At 37.9% G+C, this 17,817-nt stretch overlaps 8 protein-coding genes across 8 annotated transcripts; 3 read left to right on the top strand and 5 right to left on the bottom strand.

Moving 5' to 3' along the window:
• Nucleotides 1-1,366: 1,366 nt before the first annotated feature.
• Nucleotides 1,367-2,939, bottom strand: PHYBLDRAFT_185527 (hypothetical protein). Its single transcript, XM_018439087.1, has 5 exons — nucleotides 2,866-2,939; nucleotides 2,582-2,717; nucleotides 2,223-2,456; nucleotides 1,910-2,095; nucleotides 1,367-1,750 (listed from the first exon to the last, which is right to left on the bottom strand). The coding sequence occupies exons 3-5, from the start codon at nucleotides 2,426-2,428 to the stop codon at nucleotides 1,657-1,659; spliced, it is 486 nt and encodes a 161-aa protein (XP_018295557.1). The 5' UTR covers nucleotides 2,429-2,456; nucleotides 2,582-2,717; nucleotides 2,866-2,939; the 3' UTR covers nucleotides 1,367-1,656.
• Nucleotides 2,940-3,516: 577 nt separating this feature from the next.
• On the top strand, nucleotides 3,517-4,224 carry NDUFA11 (NADH dehydrogenase 1 alpha subcomplex subunit 11 NDUFA11; the record flags this gene model as incomplete). Its single annotated transcript, XM_018428071.1, has 3 exons — nucleotides 3,517-3,604; nucleotides 3,739-3,944; nucleotides 4,069-4,224. The coding sequence occupies 3 exons, from the start codon at nucleotides 3,517-3,519 to the stop codon at nucleotides 4,222-4,224; spliced, it is 450 nt and encodes a 149-aa protein (XP_018295556.1).
• A 629-nt stretch (nucleotides 4,225-4,853) lies between these two features.
• Nucleotides 4,854-6,828, bottom strand: PHYBLDRAFT_108239 (hypothetical protein; the record flags this gene model as incomplete). Its single annotated transcript, XM_018428034.1, has 6 exons — nucleotides 4,854-5,560; nucleotides 5,660-5,731; nucleotides 5,927-6,076; nucleotides 6,252-6,286; nucleotides 6,600-6,626; nucleotides 6,695-6,828. The coding sequence occupies 6 exons, from the start codon at nucleotides 6,826-6,828 to the stop codon at nucleotides 4,854-4,856; spliced, it is 1,125 nt and encodes a 374-aa protein (XP_018295555.1).
• A 1,183-nt stretch (nucleotides 6,829-8,011) lies between these two features.
• On the bottom strand, nucleotides 8,012-8,500 carry PHYBLDRAFT_141396 (hypothetical protein; the record flags this gene model as incomplete). The annotated part of the gene is made up of 2 exons (XM_018430589.1): nucleotides 8,012-8,285; nucleotides 8,457-8,500. 2 exons carry the CDS (start codon nucleotides 8,498-8,500, stop codon nucleotides 8,012-8,014), a joined length of 318 nt encoding a protein of 105 aa, XP_018295554.1.
• Nucleotides 8,501-8,804: 304 nt separating this feature from the next.
• On the top strand, nucleotides 8,805-11,158 carry PHYBLDRAFT_131180 (hypothetical protein). The gene is made up of 5 exons (XM_018429408.1): nucleotides 8,805-9,490; nucleotides 9,583-9,927; nucleotides 9,999-10,080; nucleotides 10,176-10,652; nucleotides 10,731-11,158. Exons 1-5 carry the CDS (start codon nucleotides 8,814-8,816, stop codon nucleotides 10,779-10,781), a joined length of 1,632 nt encoding a protein of 543 aa, XP_018295553.1. The 5' UTR covers nucleotides 8,805-8,813; the 3' UTR covers nucleotides 10,782-11,158.
• Nucleotides 11,159-11,737: 579 nt separating this feature from the next.
• Nucleotides 11,738-13,201, top strand: PHYBLDRAFT_164420 (hypothetical protein; the record flags this gene model as incomplete). The annotated part of the gene is made up of 2 exons (XM_018435000.1): nucleotides 11,738-11,791; nucleotides 11,879-13,201. The coding sequence occupies 2 exons, from the start codon at nucleotides 11,738-11,740 to the stop codon at nucleotides 13,199-13,201; spliced, it is 1,377 nt and encodes a 458-aa protein (XP_018295552.1).
• A 326-nt stretch (nucleotides 13,202-13,527) lies between these two features.
• On the bottom strand, nucleotides 13,528-14,327 carry PHYBLDRAFT_60642 (hypothetical protein; the record flags this gene model as incomplete). Its single annotated transcript, XM_018440674.1, has 4 exons — nucleotides 13,528-13,764; nucleotides 13,838-13,876; nucleotides 13,964-14,103; nucleotides 14,156-14,327. 4 exons carry the CDS (start codon nucleotides 14,325-14,327, stop codon nucleotides 13,528-13,530), a joined length of 588 nt encoding a protein of 195 aa, XP_018295551.1.
• Nucleotides 14,328-15,891: 1,564 nt separating this feature from the next.
• Nucleotides 15,892-16,100, bottom strand: PHYBLDRAFT_141393 (hypothetical protein; the record flags this gene model as incomplete). The annotated part of the gene is made up of 2 exons (XM_018430588.1): nucleotides 15,892-15,932; nucleotides 15,983-16,100. The coding sequence occupies 2 exons, from the start codon at nucleotides 16,098-16,100 to the stop codon at nucleotides 15,892-15,894; spliced, it is 159 nt and encodes a 52-aa protein (XP_018295550.1).
• Nucleotides 16,101-17,817: the final 1,717 nt, after the last annotated feature.

Genomic DNA, 17,817 nt, shown 5'->3' with positions numbered 1-17,817 from the left:
ATTAATAAAAAAAAATACACTTTATAATAATACACTCCCAAAACTGAAATCACCGACAAAATCTTTGATTTCTACCCCCGAATAAACCATACATCAACTTCATTATGCTATATCTTCTCAAGAAGTTGACAAAATAAAACCAAACATTGTGTTGTTATAGAGAAATGTATATATATTATAGAATAAAAATAAAAAAATGAGGTTTAATATACGGTATGATCACCACGAGCTTTTATGACTGCTTTAACTCTGCCAGGCATACTTGCCACAAGAGTTTGCAGAACTTCAGGGTCAAGCAACTCCCATTCCTGAAGAATACAGGCCTTCAGCTCTTGCACATTGTTAATAGAGGCCTTTCTCTCTTGAACCTTGGCCTTTAGGGCATGCCAGACATGCTCAATTGGGTTCAAATCTGGACTTTGCGACGGCCAGTAGTCAAATCGTTTAATCTCCCAACGGTTTTTCCACCACGTCGTGTAGGACCCAGTATGACAGCTAGCACCATCTTCTTGGAATGTGAACACGGTGTCATGTTCTTCATTCAATTGTTTGTACCAGGGATTGAAGTCCTTAGACAGACAATTGACGTATGCATCTTGGTCTACAGATCCTTCGATAAACGATAATGGCCCAATGCCACCAGCCCAGAAACAACCCCATACCATCACGGAACCTTTTCCATACTTTTCTGTTGTTAGTGTATGGCGTTCCTGGTGCCTCTCCCATCGTTTACGAATTATGGATGGGTCAGAATCATTGCCTTTCACCATGAACCTCGACTCCTCTGACCACACCACTCTGCTCCAGTCTTCGATGCTAAAACTGGCCCTAGCTCTAGCCCAACGCAACCGATTCTTTTTCTGCTCACGGGTTAACTTTGGTTTAGATACAGGGGTGTAAGAACCGAAGCCTTTTGCTCGTAGGTATCGGATAACTGTCTGTCTACAGACAATAATGCCAGCAGCTCCCAAATTTGCCTGGTGGTATCCATAACTCTCAAAAGGATTACGTCTCACACTCAAACAAAGACTTGTAACGTCTGTTACACTAAGTTTCTTTGGTCTCCCAGGTCTGGTTTTTGTCTTGGCTGTTCCAGTAGTCTCCCAGCGCTTTATTGTATCGAAAACTGTAGTTCTAGGAATGTTCATACGGTTTGCGATGTCAGTTGGAGTATGATCAGCTTTTGAGAGCCAAACAATGCCTCCACGCTCAAAATCTGACAGCTCGCGTCTGGAGGGAGTAGTTTTAATTCTTTTATTACTTTTCGACATTGGTGGTTAAGTTTGAGGTAAAGGTGTGAGGAAGAGAAAGGTAAAGAATGTTATAAAAAAAGCAGCATGAAAAAGGTGGTTCATCGATGATTTTTATTGTCGGAGTGTATAATAAGCAGGATTTTTATTTTTTGGGGTGATTGATTGAATTTTGGTTGATATGATATATAGATAGATAAATAGATTTTTGATTTTTGGTTGACAGATTATGGTAGTTTAAACATGAAAAGGGAGGTTGAGGGAAGGTAAGACAGTGATGATAAATAGATATATAGATAGATAGACAGAAATATAGAAGAAGAAGAATAAAATGAATGAAATAAAGAAAGAAAGCTGTACAGGACAAGAGGGATAAGGAGAAGAAGGAACTTTAGGTTTTTGTTGGTTATTTGTTGTTTTTGGACTCGCGTTGTCCAGTCTTGAGATGAGTAAATCGTCTGTCCTCGACACGTTGTAAGAACGCCACCTTTTCCATATACCTTTAATCATAAAACATAAGAAAATAACCACATATATTTGCAGTTTGTTTGTTTGTTAGTTAATTAATTATCTGGTTTGATTATGTTTTGTGTTGTATACTTCTTTATCCAATCTCTTGACAGACATTAATAGTAATAATAATAATAATAATAACTTACCCGTCTTTGTTCTGGTATTTTAGATCAGCCCTAATACCCTCTCTGTCCACATAACCTTGCCAGTCCAGCCGACTTTTTTCCAATGTGTTCATCTTGGGTACTTTGACATTATATTGTGTAACAAGGTCAGACAGCTTTGATTTTGGTCGTACCAAACCAGACTTCTTTTTTCTTCCCAAAGGTAAGCTAAGGCATTGAATTGATCATAGCAACCAAAAAAAAAACAATCATAATGATAATGGTGTTATATAGAGATTATTGGTATTAGCATATTAAGAAATACTTTTTTTCATACTTTGTTTATTTAAATTACCTTTTTAGTGTAGGTGCATCAAGAATGGAAGGAGGATCGGAAATGCCTTTTGTTGTGCTGTTGGTAATGGTATTGGAGTTGGTATTATTGGCATTTGTATTTGTGAGAATATTGGTTTTAATGGGTTCTTTGGCAGCCAATGTCTTTGGTACATTCATTTCTGCCCAGATAGCATCAATTTTGGCCTTTTGTTCGCTGCTGTCCATTATCGCGACTTTCTCATCGTTGAAAATTCTACAATAAAAATATATATTTATATATATAAATAAATATATACATATTTTATAATATATTTAAAAACCAAACATATCTGTAAAAATAAAAAAGAAAGGGAACATTTCTATGCAGTTAACCCTTACTTTGGACGCTTTACGGTAGGGTCATCGGTACCCCGCTTTCGTTTATGTGCAGGGGCATCGGGTGTCCCAATGTCGTCTTGGTAGGATTCTTCGTCAGATTCCGCAACATCGTCGGGTTCACTATCAGAATTGGTTTCTAATATACGTGTAAGTTGCTTGTTTATTTGTTTGTTTGTTTGTTTGATTTCCTGTCATTATATATAATTGTGTGCGTATGTGTAATTTAGGGTAATGATAACTATGAATCTAAGAGAGAGAAAAAGGGATCGAAATTAGACACTTGCGATCGGGTGTATAGTCGGAATCATCTTCTGAATCTTCGTCTAATGCCAAGCCGCATTCGTCTTCTCGTCGAGCATTCTCTTCTTCACGGATCTTGAGAGGAGGTTGCATTATAAGAATGAAGAATAGAGAGAAAGAAGAAAAGGAAGAGAAATAAAATAAAATAAATAAAATACAAAAAAAAAATGATTAAAACTCACAATTACTTTGAAAGGTCAATTGTGTTACCAAATTTACCAACCACCGCCTCAACCCCTCTCTCTCTCTCTCTCTATTGACCCCCCTCCCTTTCTACTTCAAACTTGATTGTGTGACTTTTTTAAACTAGGACCTATTGTCAAAAAACTGACAACAAAAAAATAAATAAATAAATAAAAATTAAAATATAAAATATAATAGATTCACCTAGAGTCTTTAAAAAGTCTTTAAAGCCCTTTAAAGCCTTACAAAACCAATAGGCCAAAAAAAAAAACATCACCCAAAGAAAAAAAAGGGGATTTTAGTTTATTATTAAATTTCTCTTATTCTTTACTATCGTCTTCACTCTCTATCCCCCTTCTTATATATATATATATATAAGTTAAATTCTTTAATCGATCAATATGGCCAGTCCGTTAGGTGGAGGAAGCCCTATGGGTGGAAATAACAATGGAATGAGTTTACAAGAAAAGCAGACAATTGCAATGATTCAAAGCACAATGGAATCATGTCCATTCAAGACAGCCATGTCTGGCACAGCAGGTAAAACAAAGAAGAAGAAGAAAAACAACACCATTCGACTATAATAGATGTATTGTTTTTACACTCTTGATTACTAATAAACGAAATAAAAATAAACAAAAACAAAAACAAAAAAAAAACAATGATTACCAAAGGTTTTGTGATGGGTGGTGCTTTTGGTTTGTTCATGTCATCATTTGAATATTCTGGCCCCAACATGAATGAGGAAATTGCCAACCAAACTACCAAGCAACAAATCAAGGCTGCTTTCAAGGATATGAGTTCTCGTTCATATTCAATGGCCAAGAATTTTGCTGTAGTTGGTGCTATTTATTCTGGATCAGAGTGTTGTATTGAATCTGTAAGTATTAAATATTTGACATTTGAGTAAAAGCGTATGTTAGATAGTGAATGAAAGAGGGAGGAGTAATGTTCTTTAATTAACGATTACAAATGCATTCTTGTTCGCTTTCTTTTTATCTTAGTATCGAGCCAAAAATGATCTTTACAACAGTATGGCTGCAGGATGTTTCACAGGAGGAGCCTTGGCTGTAAGAGCTGGTCCTCAGGCTGCAGCCTTTGGCTGTGCTGGTTTTGCCGCCTTTTCTACTGCCATTGATTGGTATATGCGAAGAGATTAAATTCTAACTATAGAGAGCCTTCCTTGTTTTCCTTTTTTCCTTTCTTGTTTGTTTGCTTGTTTGTTAACTACCATTACCACTATCACTACCAAGAATTGCATGTACGTGTCGACCTTGCCTTGATTTTACCACCATCAGCAACTCCTACTTCCTTACTCCTTATTATCCGTATTATCATCAACCAACCACTCGCTCACTACCGCCACCATTACCACTACCAACACTACCAACCATAAAAAAAATTACCACCTTTTTCCTCTATATAGACACTCCAGAATAAACCATTTCCTGATTATTTATTGTACAATAAAAAGTAATAATAATTATTAATAATATAAAATGTGCTTTGACAATTGGGGTTTTTTTTTGTTTCCTTCTTTAAAGATGAAAGAATTAAAGAGAGAAAGTACAGTGCAGTGTAGTTTAATGTAATGTAATGTAGTGTATTGTATTGTAGTATAGTGTAGTTTAAGTGTATTAGATGAAGCTTATGATACTCATCTCTATATCCCTTTCTTTGTTTATAGTGTATCTTGAAAGGGTAGGGCGTGATTTGTTTTGTATTAGCATTAGCTGTAGTTTTAGTTTTAGTTTCTAGCTTTGGCTTTGTCTTAAATCTCCTTTTTTTTCTAGTTACGCAGGTGAAGTGATTGTTCATACACCCAGGCACCTTCGTCTAGGTAAGGCTTGCCAACCATTGATTGTTTCAACGCAGCAGTGTGAGTTGTGTACGAATCCCGAGCAGATTCATCCTTGACAAACTTGAAGAGACTTGGCTCCCATGTCTCATGCTTTTCCTCTCTTTCCTTACGGACCTTGCGCTGCCATTCTTCGATCTTGGATTTCTCGGCATTGGCAACCTGGAAGTTCTTGACCTTTAATGCCTCAGTTACTTTGCCCCACAGACGATGAGACTCGATCTCCTTTTGCTCATCATAAGGTGGTGTGCGGCGGTCTGCCATGGGCTCAGCCTCGGCATCAAACAAGAGTTCCTTTTGAGAGCTGCCTGCATTGCTGTAGAACGACTGGTGGCTCCATCTACCGGAGAGGGTGTAGCACTCTTTGCCTTCATAGCTGATCCCTCCCTTGATGTGGTTGTACTCACCGCCAAACCATGGTTTGGGAACAAACTCAATAACAGACTTGGCTCCATTGGTACACATGATGGTGCATGCGCCGCTCAACTCAATAAAGGCAGCACCAGTGAACACACCGCGGATCATTAGGTCCGGGAAATCAATCAAGTACTGCTCATTCCATGGCTTCACATACAAAACCGCACGTCCAACTTGTTCGATCTTGATAGAAGTACCCTTGAACTTGGACTTTTGACCACCTGGAGAATAAAGAAGAAGAAAATGATACTCATTTATCAACAACAACAAAATTGGACATGTATATAGATATATATTTACTACCAAAAAAAAAGACTTACAATGGCCATTGAGAGAAACACCAGCCTTTTCATCTTCCAAGTAAAAGGCTGAGATGGGAGGATGGTGACGCACTAAAAAAAGTTATTGGTATTGGTGTTAGTATTTGAATTGGCAATTTTCATTTTTTCTGTTTTATTTTATCTTAACAAGCAAATAGAATAAAATAACACCTCTACTTCATATAACCACATCTCATCTAATCTCATTTTATCCCACCCCTGCTGCTTCTGCCTTGTATAATTTAATTTATTACTTGCCTTGTTCACAGATACAGGAAACATCGCCAAGATTACATCTGAACTGCTCACCCAAGATAGGGTTGTAAGGCTTCTTCTCATTCAACCCGTTTGTACAGCGCGATGCATAACTTCCCCACAAGGTTGACATAAACCAGCGTGTTACTGCCAGCATGCGTTCTAATCAGCACCAGACAAACACAGGTTTTTTTTTTAGTTAGACTTGTTAAAATTATAAGCCTCCCAAACTTATTTAGAGTACACATGCACGTCTATATACATGTTTGTATATATATATATATGTAGCTCATAATAACCAATAACAAAGTAATGATCACTGTAATTATTTTTTTACCCTTTGGATCCGAAGACTGGCTAATAGCGGTGAAACTGTACCATAATAATAATAACAATAATAATAATGGTAGTAGTAACAATAAGAAAAATTAGTTGACGTAAGTACATACACATGCACATGTGTGTGTGTGTGTGTGTGTTGATAAGATTAAGTTTGGGGTATTTGTATATCAAACAGCCATATAAAGTGTGGGAAGAGAAAATAAGAGAAGAAGAGGGAAGGGAAGGATAAATCTGGTGCATTAAAGCAAGAAAAAATACCCGAGATATACAAGGCACCACCGGCTTTGTTGGATCATTCCTTTTTTTATAATATATATATGTGTATATATTATAAACTACTTACCAAGTTGGGTGGTCTCCCCAATAAGTACTATAGGACTGGAATGAGTTTGTCTGTTGGGGAGGTAGCTTTCAATTTGATCATCATCCCAACTTTACCCATATTCCAAGAGAGACAATCCATTTAAGAAAAATGCGGGACAGGTCAGCGAAGAAAGATCACCCGTGAAGCTGATGACTGTTTTAAGGAAATCCTTAAATTGACCCTTGGTGCTGGGTTCAACATGGTGCATGGACAAGGTGTCGACATCATTAACAGTAGGAGGAGCTCCTTCGGCATCTGTTGGTGACTTTGGGTCGTTTGATGATTTAGCGAAAAGTGACTTTTTTAAGACCATGGCCAGAAATTATAAAATATAAATATAGATATAAAGAGCAAAAATAATAATAACTGCTATTTAGTGCGCAAAAAAGAAAAAAAAAAGAAAAAGAAAAAGGTTAAAAGTAGAAGAGAAGGCAAGAATAGCGGAGTAGATTTAGTTTTATTTAATCATCATATCTGGGTTTTTAGGTTGTCATGGTTACTTTTTTGTTTTTGTTTTTGTTTTTGTTTTTGTTTATATTATACATACTATATATTTTATATATATATATATGTGTGTGTGTATATATGTAAAAGACGTTTTATTGACGTAGCAACAACGTTTTTTTAATTTATCAGAAATAATTTTGGATTTGTAATACGCTTATAATCAACAAAAAAATGTATTTGTTTCAATAATGAAGTATTTGATAACAAAAAAAAGGTATAAGAGAAATGTATGCATAGAGTCATAGAATTAAGTGAGTCTTTTAAACAACCTATTGTTGTTGTTGTTTTTAATAAAGAAATAAAAATATGTGCTTACCAATTGAGAGGCTGATTCTAACCTGATACTTTCTATCTCTTTTTTTATAAATAATATATATACCCATACACACATTAAAGAGGGTGTGAACTTGTAGCAATTTCTCATCAAATTGCAATCACCCTTCCAATTTATTCGGTGTTTACAATACCTCGAGAAAACTTAAACGTCCGCATTATCTTATTTAGGCGTTATGGGAAATTGACTTGAACTTGCCGCAAGTCCACGCCCTATTGTTATAAGTTATCCCCTTTTTCTACTGCTGTCTCGTTATTGTCCCTTACTCACTTTTTCGACAACACACCATGACCGGCAGTTTTTTTCTTTTGCTTTTTTGCTTTTTATTTCCGCATTACGCTCTCGGATAAATCAGCCGCGATATAATTTCCACTGAGCAAATATATTCTCGTCCACGTACAAGACACAAATACGAAATACTGGCCGACTGTACAATTGATTTTTAAGCTATGCACTCTTTTTTATGCACATATAGATACAGTTACAAGCACGCTTACACAAAAGAAACTTACGGGAAGCGGACGCGTCAGTCCGTAATCCAAAATTCCTGTTAAAGATGTGACATTTTGTCGTGCAACATCTTCAGGGCTTCAACTTGAATGTCCGTGCGAGGAAAGCCGCTTACAAGAGCACCTACGGTTGAGTCATAATCCAAAACTGCGTGTAGTAGTAATTCAATCACACATCGATCAGAGATCATCTGACCTAGATTGCTGAGCTCATTGCATTCAGGAAATTTCAATAATTGAGACACGATAATGGGAAGATTGGTAATCCCGCGTGCCTTGAAAGTTGAGTGTGTATGTGTGCGTGGGTTCCCTTTCCTGCAAGATAAAAGTTGTGGATGTACAAATTCCTTTTTATATACTTATAAGTATATATGTATATAGTTGAAGTAAAAAATAAATAAAGAAAGAAATATTAGGATAACAGTTGATAGCTTTTATCAAGTGCATGAATATTTATTAACTAAGGATACACCAGCACATACTTACCGTTTGTCATGTCCTTCATTGGATAGTATTGTTAGCTGAGACATATAAATAGGCTTTATAGCTCTACCGATTCCCCACACACGCACAAATACACGGTCTAATGAACAACGATATGAAAGAAATAAAGAAAGATTTTTTTGCAGCAAAAATGAGGTCAAAGCGCAACACGTACTTTTCCTTTCCCTCTCTCTCCCCTTTCATTTTTCCTCTTTTGTTGTTATCGTACCCACACGTGACCCCTCTTACGCTTACCGTTTAAAGGTTGTGCACAAAATATATGTGTGTATGTTTATTTTTAAATATATATATATATATACATGAAAAAAAAAATTAGGTGTCTTTTCTACACCAATCGTCATGAGCAGATCCCGCTTTACAAGACGCCTGTTTCCTCTCTTGACTGCTGGAGTTGTGGGCACAGGCATATACGCAGTTGACAATTGGACAGACGCTAAGCTTATCCAACGCAACTGTCGCACGGCTTACAATGGAATGGCAGTAGCGATTGATTACAAATTGAACTTTCAGCCTACCGCAGACAGGGACATTCGGCCTATTGAAGAGCTCCACAAAAGAACTGCCAACAGACTCTTTGATGTATTTGAGAAAAACGGTGGATTGTACATAAAGATGGGCCAAGTGATCGGCACCCAGGCAGCAATTCTGCCCTTACCCTACCAAGAAAGAGCGCGTCGTCTTTTTGACTCTGCACCAGCAGTACCATTCGAGGCAGTAGAGAGAGTGTTTAAGGAAGACTTTGGGTGTCTGCCTGAAAGCGTATTTGATGAATTCGATAAGACTCCTTTGGCGTCCGCATCAATTGCACAGGTGCACAAGGCCCGTCTGAAGAACGGCGATATCGTGGCAGTCAAGATTCAGAAGCCAGCTATTCAGAAGCAAATTAACACGGATCTGTTTTGCTACCGGGTACTTGCACAAGTATATGAGTACATGTTCGACCTTCCTATTACATGGTCTACAGATTATGTAGAAGATCATCTTCGCATGGAAGCTGACTTTGAATGTGAAGCCAGGTAACAAAGCGTAGCATAAAGATGTATAAGTGTAATGGACAATAAGATAAAGGCTTACTCACTACAGAGTATTATTTATTTATTTTGTCTAGAAATGCGATGAAAGCATGGAAGCATATCCAAGACGAGCCTCGCCTTAGAGGCAAGGTGTATATTCCAAAGACATACCCAGAACTCAGTTCAAAACGAGTGCTGGTGTGTGAATGGATCGATGGAGTTCAGCTCACAGACACCGCTAGTATTGCGGAACGCCACCTAGATTTCAACTGGGCTATGAAAACGGCCATCATGGCATTTTCGAGCCAGATATTTAAGACCGGGTTTGTACATGGTGACCCTCACCCAGGCAATGTACTAGTTCGGTCTCATCCCGACAATCCCAAACACACGCAGGTAGTGCTAATTGACCACGGCCTATACATCCAAGAGTCAGAAAAGTAAGCTATTGTTTTGGTGGAATTTGACACAAGTTTCTGAACCGGATGTAAACCAATGTTGAACTATGTAGATTCCGTATTGAATACTGTAGAATGTGGGAAGCTTTATTTATGTTAGATATCAAGACAATGCAAGAAATATGTAGTAGTTGGGTAAAGTAAAAAGAAAGATAAAAGATAGGGGAAGGGAATTTAATGTAAAGCGAGAGTGAGAGAGGATCATAGTAACTAACCTAATTATTTTCAAGGGAATCCACGATGCCAATATGTTTGCGTCCTTGACCTTGCAAAAGCCATTCTCACCCGAGAAAGCACTTCATATCCAGCAGAGTGTTGATATGCGCGACGTCTACGATATGCAAATGAATGCTAAGGAGCGTATTAAACACTTCCTTAAAGACCAGTCTCTTTTTCCTCGAGAAATCATCTTCGTGTCTCGAAATATGAATATAATGCGTGCTAATAATCGTCAAGTGGGAAGTCCAGTTAATCGAATTAATATTATGGCACGCTGGGCAGTAATTGGCCTTAATACTTCGACGAGCAAAGGAAGCTGGCTGCAAACTGTCCGCCTATCCTGGAAATCATTCCTGTTTGAATCTACCCTATTGTTAATGACAGTTACTTTTTGGATGGTGCGTTTCAGAGACGCTGTGGGAAGGGTTGTTTTTGGCAATAAGCTTAATGGATTCGAAGATGTCTTGGACAAGAAGATGACAGAACAGGTAAATAAATAAAGACTAAGGTTGCTATACGAGTTTAACTAATGCTTTTCTTTTAAAAAAATGGTATCCAATTTACAGCTGGAACGTCAGTTTGGAATCAAGATAGATTCTTCAGTTTTCGATGGTTAGAATATAAAGAAGATTAGAGAAGAAAAGAAATTGTTTTTTTACAGCTATATATACAGCAATTAATTATACTTATATCAGTTCAGCCATGTACAATAAACACATATATGTGTTAGGCAAATTTATGTACAACATTGTACTTTAATTACATTGACTAAAATCAGACAGACAAGCATAGGTTGACAAAGGCTTCTGTAGAATTCAGGAGAATATATTGACATTCTCACATTCAAATCAAAGACAAGTAAATGTTTTGGCTACATAACAACCACATATCTAATAATTGATCGTAATTATTATATTCTTGATTTAACCAAAAATACTATCATTATTATTATACTTTTTTTAAAGAAAATCTAAAGACTTGCTTAATGGTAGAGTATATATGAATAAATGCAGAATTATGTTTTAAAGGATAATTCAAACCACTTGCTTAATCAGTTTATTTTACTATTTTTTGTTTTTACTTTATTTAGAAAAAATACATGGATGGACTTGTGTATAAGATTTCGATAACCAACTGTAATTAACAAGAAGTAGTTGAAGCAATAATTTGACATATCTATCAAACTACGCTCTTTCCAAAAGACAAGTACCAAATCCAATTGGTACCCAAAACACTTACCTCTTCACAACTTGGTAAATGTACAGCACGCGATGTGTATATATGTATATATCAGTAAATATCTTTAATCATTTTTTCTTGTGCCAAGCCGTATCTGTTTCTGATTAAATGTACCTAATGAATTTATAAATTTTATAAAGTTGATTAAACTTCAGCTTTGTGACCGTGCTATTTTTCTCATATTTAATTTCGTTCGGTGACGAACAGTATGGACCTTCCCTAATATCACATTCACTTTACAGGTAAATTGAAATGGCCAATCCATATACTAAAATCCATCCATCCATCCATCCACACACATCACTTACACATCCGTCTAATCTCTTTTGTAGCCATGGGTAAGGAAAAGACTCACGTTAACGTTGTCGTTATTGGCCACGTCGATTCCGTAAGTATTTCCCACTAGTACTACTTTTCTTGTCCTGAATTAATAAATAAATATATATGTTCTAAACAATTTTGTTTCAATCTTCAGGGCAAGTCCACCACCACCGGTCACTTGATCTACAAGTGCGGAGGTATTGACAAGCGTACCATCGAGAAGTTCGAGAAGGAAGCCGCTGAACTCGGTAAGGGTTCCTTCAAGTACGCCTGGGTTCTTGACAAGCTTAAGGCCGAGCGTGAACGTGGTATCACCATCGATATTGCTCTCTGGAAGTTCGAGACCCCCAAGTTCATGGTCACCGTCATTGATGCCCCCGGTCATCGTGATTTCATCAAGAACATGATCACTGGTACCTCCCAGGCCGATTGCGGTGTCCTCATCATTGCTGCCGGTACCGGTGAGTTCGAAGCTGGTATCTCCAAGGATGGTCAGACCCGTGAGCACGCTCTTCTTGCCTTCACCCTCGGTGTCCGCCAGTTGATCGTCGCCATCAACAAGATGGACACCACCAAGTGGTCCGAGGCCCGTTACAACGAAATCGTCAAGGAAGTTTCCTCCTTCATCAAGAAGATCGGTTTCAACCCCAAGTCCGTTCCCTTCGTCCCCATCTCCGGATGGCACGGAGACAACATGTTGGAGGAGTCCGTCAACATGGGTTGGTTCAAGGGATGGACCAAGGAGACCAAGGCTGGTGTCAAGTCCGGAAAGACCCTTCTCGAGGCCATCGACAACATCGACCCTCCCGTCCGTCCTTCCGACAAGCCCCTCCGTCTTCCCCTCCAGGATGTCTACAAGATCGGTGGTATCGGTACTGTTCCCGTCGGTCGTGTCGAGACTGGTGTCATCAAGGCTGGTATGATCGTCAACTTCGCCCCCGCTGGTGTTGTCACTGAAGTCAAATCCGTCGAAATGCACCACGAACAGCTCGTTGAGGGTCTCCCCGGAGACAACGTCGGTTTCAACGTCAAGAACGTTTCGGTCAAGGATATCCGTCGTGGTAACGTCTGCTCTGACTCCAAGAACGACCCCGCCAAGGAGTCCGGTTCCTTCACTGCCCAGGTTATTGTCCTCAACCACCCCGGTCAGATCGGTGCTGGTTACTCTCCCGTTCTCGATTGCCACACTGCTCACATTGCCTGCAAGTTCGCTGAGCTCCTCGAGAAGATCGACCGTCGTTCCGGTAAGAAGATGGAAGATGCCCCCAAGTTCATCAAGTCCGGTGACTCTGCCATCGTCAAGATGGTTCCCTCCAAGCCCATGTGCGTCGAGGCCTACACTGACTACCCCCCTCTCGGTCGTTTCGCCGTCCGTGATATGCGTCAGACCGTTGCCGTCGGTGTCATCAAGGCCGTCGAGAAGGTCGACAAGGCCTCCAAGGTCACCAAGGCTGCTGCCAAGGCTGGCAAGAAGTAAATTACCCTTTACTACTTCCCTGTTTAAGCACCATGAAAGAAAAGGAGCGATCTTTTTTTTGTTATCAATTCAAAAATAAAATAAAAAGTTGTATTGAGAAATGTATATTAAGTATAAAAAGTGTTGACAAGTACAGTGTGTTTATATTTCAATGAAGGAATTGAATATTAAAAATTATAATTTAATATTTATACACATAAATCCTACGGGTTGGTGTTTTGTCTATCATTTAATTAATTAAGTTTTAAAAGAAAGATAAAGAAGAAGAAACTATAATAATAATTGAAAAGCACTTTTGGCTTTGTGTCTTTGTGCGTAAATGTATTTTAAAAGTTGAGCAAATGAGGTGCAATGCAGAGAATAATTAAGGCTGGTGTCCATTTGAAAGTAGCGGTACCAGCGCTGAAGATGGAGTTGGTGGTAGCACTTGTGCCAGTCGATGCGCCCTTTGCGCCAGCTGCACTTGAGGCGGCAGGAGCAGCAGCAGAGCTTGACACTGGAGGAGCGTTAATAACAATGGCGACAGTGGCGTTGGTCTGAGAGATGTTGTCAAAGTAGACGACCTGTTGAACGCAGAAATAAAAACATATGTTAATACAAGCTTCCTTAAAAGATAGTATTATATTATATACTTACGAGGTAGTTTCCTGGGGTGGTGTTGAGAGGAATAGCGTACTGTTTTTTTTTTTTAAAAAAAAAATATGAAGTCAGCCAGCCATATACATTTTAGTGCTTAAATAAAAACAAAAAACAACAACATACGTTCTCCTGGTGTTCATAGACATCAGCACCACCAATTGTTTTCTTATAGCTGGAACCCTGACCGATATTGGCATTTGCAAGGGCAACTACACTGTTGGTAGCATTGTTTGCACTAACGACTATTACAGACAGCTGGAGGTCTAATACAAAGAATACGATTAATCGATGCTTAAGTGTATCACATCTACTTACTATCGGATGTTGTGTTGGATGCAACATCATAAACAAGAGGCAGGGTCTGGCCTGCGACGTATGGGTTGTCGGATACAGGCAAGGAGACGTTGAACTGGTAGTTAGGAGACTGGACAAAGGCTTGTGTAGCACCAATGAAAGCGCTGATGATCAAGGCAACTGGGATTCTCATGATTTTGACAGAATATAAAGTAAAGGAGGTAAAGGGACGTTTGGGGACGTCAGGTAACTTGGTCTTTTATGCTTTTGAAGTTTGGCTGTATTTATAGAGTGATACACAAGACAGTAGAATCGACAATCCTGAACTGATTGGTCTATTACCCACTCACAACCTCATTCTCCCAGCCCACATTCGAAAAGCTTTGGTAACTCACTTTTTCCCCTTGCCATAAATAGGCCTACGCCGGTTAAAAATAGGACCAATGCCCTATCTGTACCACATTTATTCCACTTGCAGCCAAAAAGAAAAAGATGTTGCTGTTGACGGTTCACACCAGAAAGGCTAAATTATTCACAAAGATGTTGGAGAACTCACGTTTGTGGACAATTATTCCTGGCATTTTAGAGTGAGCCACACTGACAATAAGCAAAGTATAAAGATGTGTTTAATCAATATTTTTCTTTTATGCTCATCTCATCATAACTGTCCTTATTTCCTATTAATAAACTTTTCTTTTTCATCACGAATATCCATGCAATGTATATATAACTACGGCTAGGCTAACCCATCCATTCGTTCCTTTTTTTTTCTTCTTCCTCTTACTATTATTACTATTAGTTAAAATAAAGTAAATGATTGACTACTTTAAAAATAAAAACAAACCAAATAATAATTAAACATACAGCCATGACAGCCATAATAACCATGACAACCAGGCAACCCTTTTCTTATTACTATTTCTATTGTTTTGTGGTCATGGGGAATGACGTTACCTAGCAACACTTGAGCCTGTTTAGCTCTTGTTATTTATTTTATCTTTTCTTTTCTTCCCTTCTTGTTTTTTTTTTCATAACACAAAAATGAATTGCAAGGAATGGGTGATCTCATTCGTACCTCTACAACAAAACTTATTAGCAAACGTAGACTGTAGTCAAAAGAAGAGCCTATAAACTTAATCAGTAGTTGTGCCAATGTGATAAAGAGAGAAACAAGAACAATCCACTTTTTGTTCTTGGGGTAGTATCTTTGTAAACTCAATGGTTATCTTAAACGTATAGTGTCGGTAAGTGGAAGGCGATCCTTGAAGACCCTCGATACTACTTTTGTAGGTACGCCACGGTGGATTTGAAAGACAGGCAAATAAAATAGATATTCCATTTTTATTTTGGTATTGTACGTTGTATGTTAATGAGATTATTAGGTTTAGGTCTGTATACCCGTCGGTCTATCAGGAACTGTATCCCGCGTCTAAAGAAATCGAAAAAAAAATCGTGATAGGGGAGAAAGAATAGGCTCCCACTCTGGTACAGATATCCCAGTGAGGACATCGATTATTTGGTAAACGTAAATATGAAGCATTCTTACTTTGGAGTGGAGAAAGTAAGTACAGTTTGTATTGATACATATAAAAAAATGTTATAAGAGTTTGTGTACAGGTACTTAAGATATATATATATATATATATATATTGGTACGGTGTAGCATGGTCGAAGATTGAAAAGGACCCCGAGCTTAATATGTTTCACCATAAAAGTATAGATTTGAGAAATAGGCAGGTCAAATCCCAAAAAATGACTTACTGTTGAGAAACAGAGCGATAGACAATATGGTAGGTATCTTATATAGTAAGCATATTCAATTCTACCTAAATATGATTCCACGACTACCTGGGGTCACTCGTCTCAAAGCACGTGCCTTGGGACCCACACTTGCACTAGCAGTTGGTGGTTCGGTGGACGACGTTCTCCCACACGGCTTTTGATCTTCCTCGGTGTTGTTCAACATGATTTACCGTTTGTCTCGCCAAACTGCCAACAGATTATCTAATATTACCTTAAACATTTCTCACGGTTCGACTCTAGAGACACAGTAAAAGTCTTTACTAATTGAAGGATGATGTGCTAGGCTAAAGTCAAAGTCTAAAACCCAATTAACATTATCCAAATATATAGATACTTTTCCTCTGATTACCCTTTCCCTTCCCTTAGATAATTGTACTAGATAACTTCAGATGATAAGGATAATACCCTTTCAGTAACATAGAATATATTTCTGAATTTTCGTAATAAAATAAAGAAATATGGTAGCACAGCAAGAGTCTCTGACTATACGGATAATGGTAATAGGTTTTCAGCCTTTGGCTTTAGCCAAACCTATCATGCTTTTTTAGTCTAAGAGTCTTTTTCAGTAAAGTACAAAGTTTTCTCGGATTCATATGGCTTCCAGACAATCTCGGCGATCCAGGAAAAATAGCAGCGTACAGCATTGTGTAAGGATCAAAGTATTTCTCATCTTCAATCATCCCAACGTTTTTATTTTTTCATTTTTTTCTGGGTGTCTTTCTCTAATATATTCCGTGGTTTTTATTTATTTCAAAGGTGATTAAGTTCAAGCCATTGGATTTTGGTAAAAAGGTTCGGTTGGTTATTATTATTAATGACGTTGTTTATCGAGTCCAGAATACTGCCAATCCTGTTGCTGATTGAAATTTTCTCTGTATCATTCAGTTTCTCATGCAACTGGTCTTTATATGACTTGTGGGCATGAAGATTTATGATTGTGATAATAGACTTCTAGAAAGCATTTAATTTTTTTTTCATCATGCAATTGACACGGGTGTTGTGAGGTTTCCCAACTTCGTCAGCCCTACTCTTATTCTTTTTCTCGTTTTTACTTCTGTACAGATTTACCTTCTCTGGCACGATGGATAAGGTCCACCATCTTTGTATCGTTCATCGTAGTGAGTCTAGAAGTAGTTATATAGCTCTTTTTATTTGTTCTTTAATGAACTTGTCTTTATATCCGTATTCATTTTGTTATCACTGAGTTGGACATTTACATTACCTGACCGACCCACCATGTGTCATTATATAATTGCTTCATTTAAAGGCATTTCTTTTTCCAAAACACATTTCTACTTATTTTTATCATCCATTTCATCATTTCAATTAGCTACATTGCTTATTTCAAGATTCTGACATTTGAAATTGATTTCGTTCGGGAAAAAAAAAAGAAATAGAGCAGGTCCGAAAATCAAGTAAAGATATTATAAATATCTACTCGTACTAATTTTTATAAGCCGTACTCACTCTTTAGATTCAGAAATGCATATCCGGACCGATACGCGTTACTGGGTTACACGTCTCGTCGATCCGTTACAAAGACCACGAATCAAGGTACTCGCAAACCCATTGATAATTCTCTTGTGTGTAAAATCTCTGGCTTTGTCGTAGAGTTTTCAAGTATAGCTCCATTCCAGTTCATTTATTTTTACTTTCCAAAAAGATAATTCAATCCCGTTTCTACCTCATGATTATCTAATTATTGCACTCCCCACACCTCTTGATGAAAGTAATGGACCCGGACTTATTCTGTTTTATCAACTCCGTCTCTGACCAAATGACCCACATAATGTTCTCCATAAACTTTGTATAACCAATGCTACCAAGCAAGCTTGATGTGTATATGTATATGTATATATTAACATATATTTTTTTGAAGT

The sequence above is a fragment of the Phycomyces blakesleeanus genome (genome assembly GCF_001638985.1).
Source record: "Phycomyces blakesleeanus NRRL 1555(-) unplaced genomic scaffold PHYBLscaffold_4, whole genome shotgun sequence".
NCBI classification, from domain to species: Eukaryota; Fungi; Mucoromycota; class Mucoromycetes; order Mucorales; family Phycomycetaceae; genus Phycomyces; species Phycomyces blakesleeanus.
Note: the sequence above shows the minus strand (reverse complement) of the source record. Positions and strands in the feature narration are given on the sequence as shown.

Excerpts from the sequence above, each read along its gene's own strand:
- PHYBLDRAFT_185527 (XM_018439087.1), bottom strand. The coding sequence starts at position 2,428 with ATGGACAGCAGCGAACAAAAGGCCAAAATTGATGCTATCTGGGCAGAA. Across the intron at positions 2,096-2,222 it reads GATGCACCTACACTAAAAAG|CTTACCTTTGGGAAGAAAAA; the intron begins GTAATTTAAATA and ends TCAATGCCTTAG. Across the intron at positions 1,751-1,909 it reads AAATACCAGAACAAAGACGG|GTATATGGAAAAGGTGGCGT; the intron begins GTAAGTTATTAT and ends TTATGATTAAAG.
- PHYBLDRAFT_131180 (XM_018429408.1), top strand. The coding sequence starts at position 8,814 with ATGAGCAGATCCCGCTTTACAAGACGCCTGTTTCCTCTCTTGACTGCT. Across the intron at positions 9,491-9,582 it reads GACTTTGAATGTGAAGCCAG|AAATGCGATGAAAGCATGGA; the intron begins GTAACAAAGCGT and ends TATTTTGTCTAG. Across the intron at positions 10,653-10,730 it reads ACAAGAAGATGACAGAACAG|CTGGAACGTCAGTTTGGAAT; the intron begins GTAAATAAATAA and ends TCCAATTTACAG.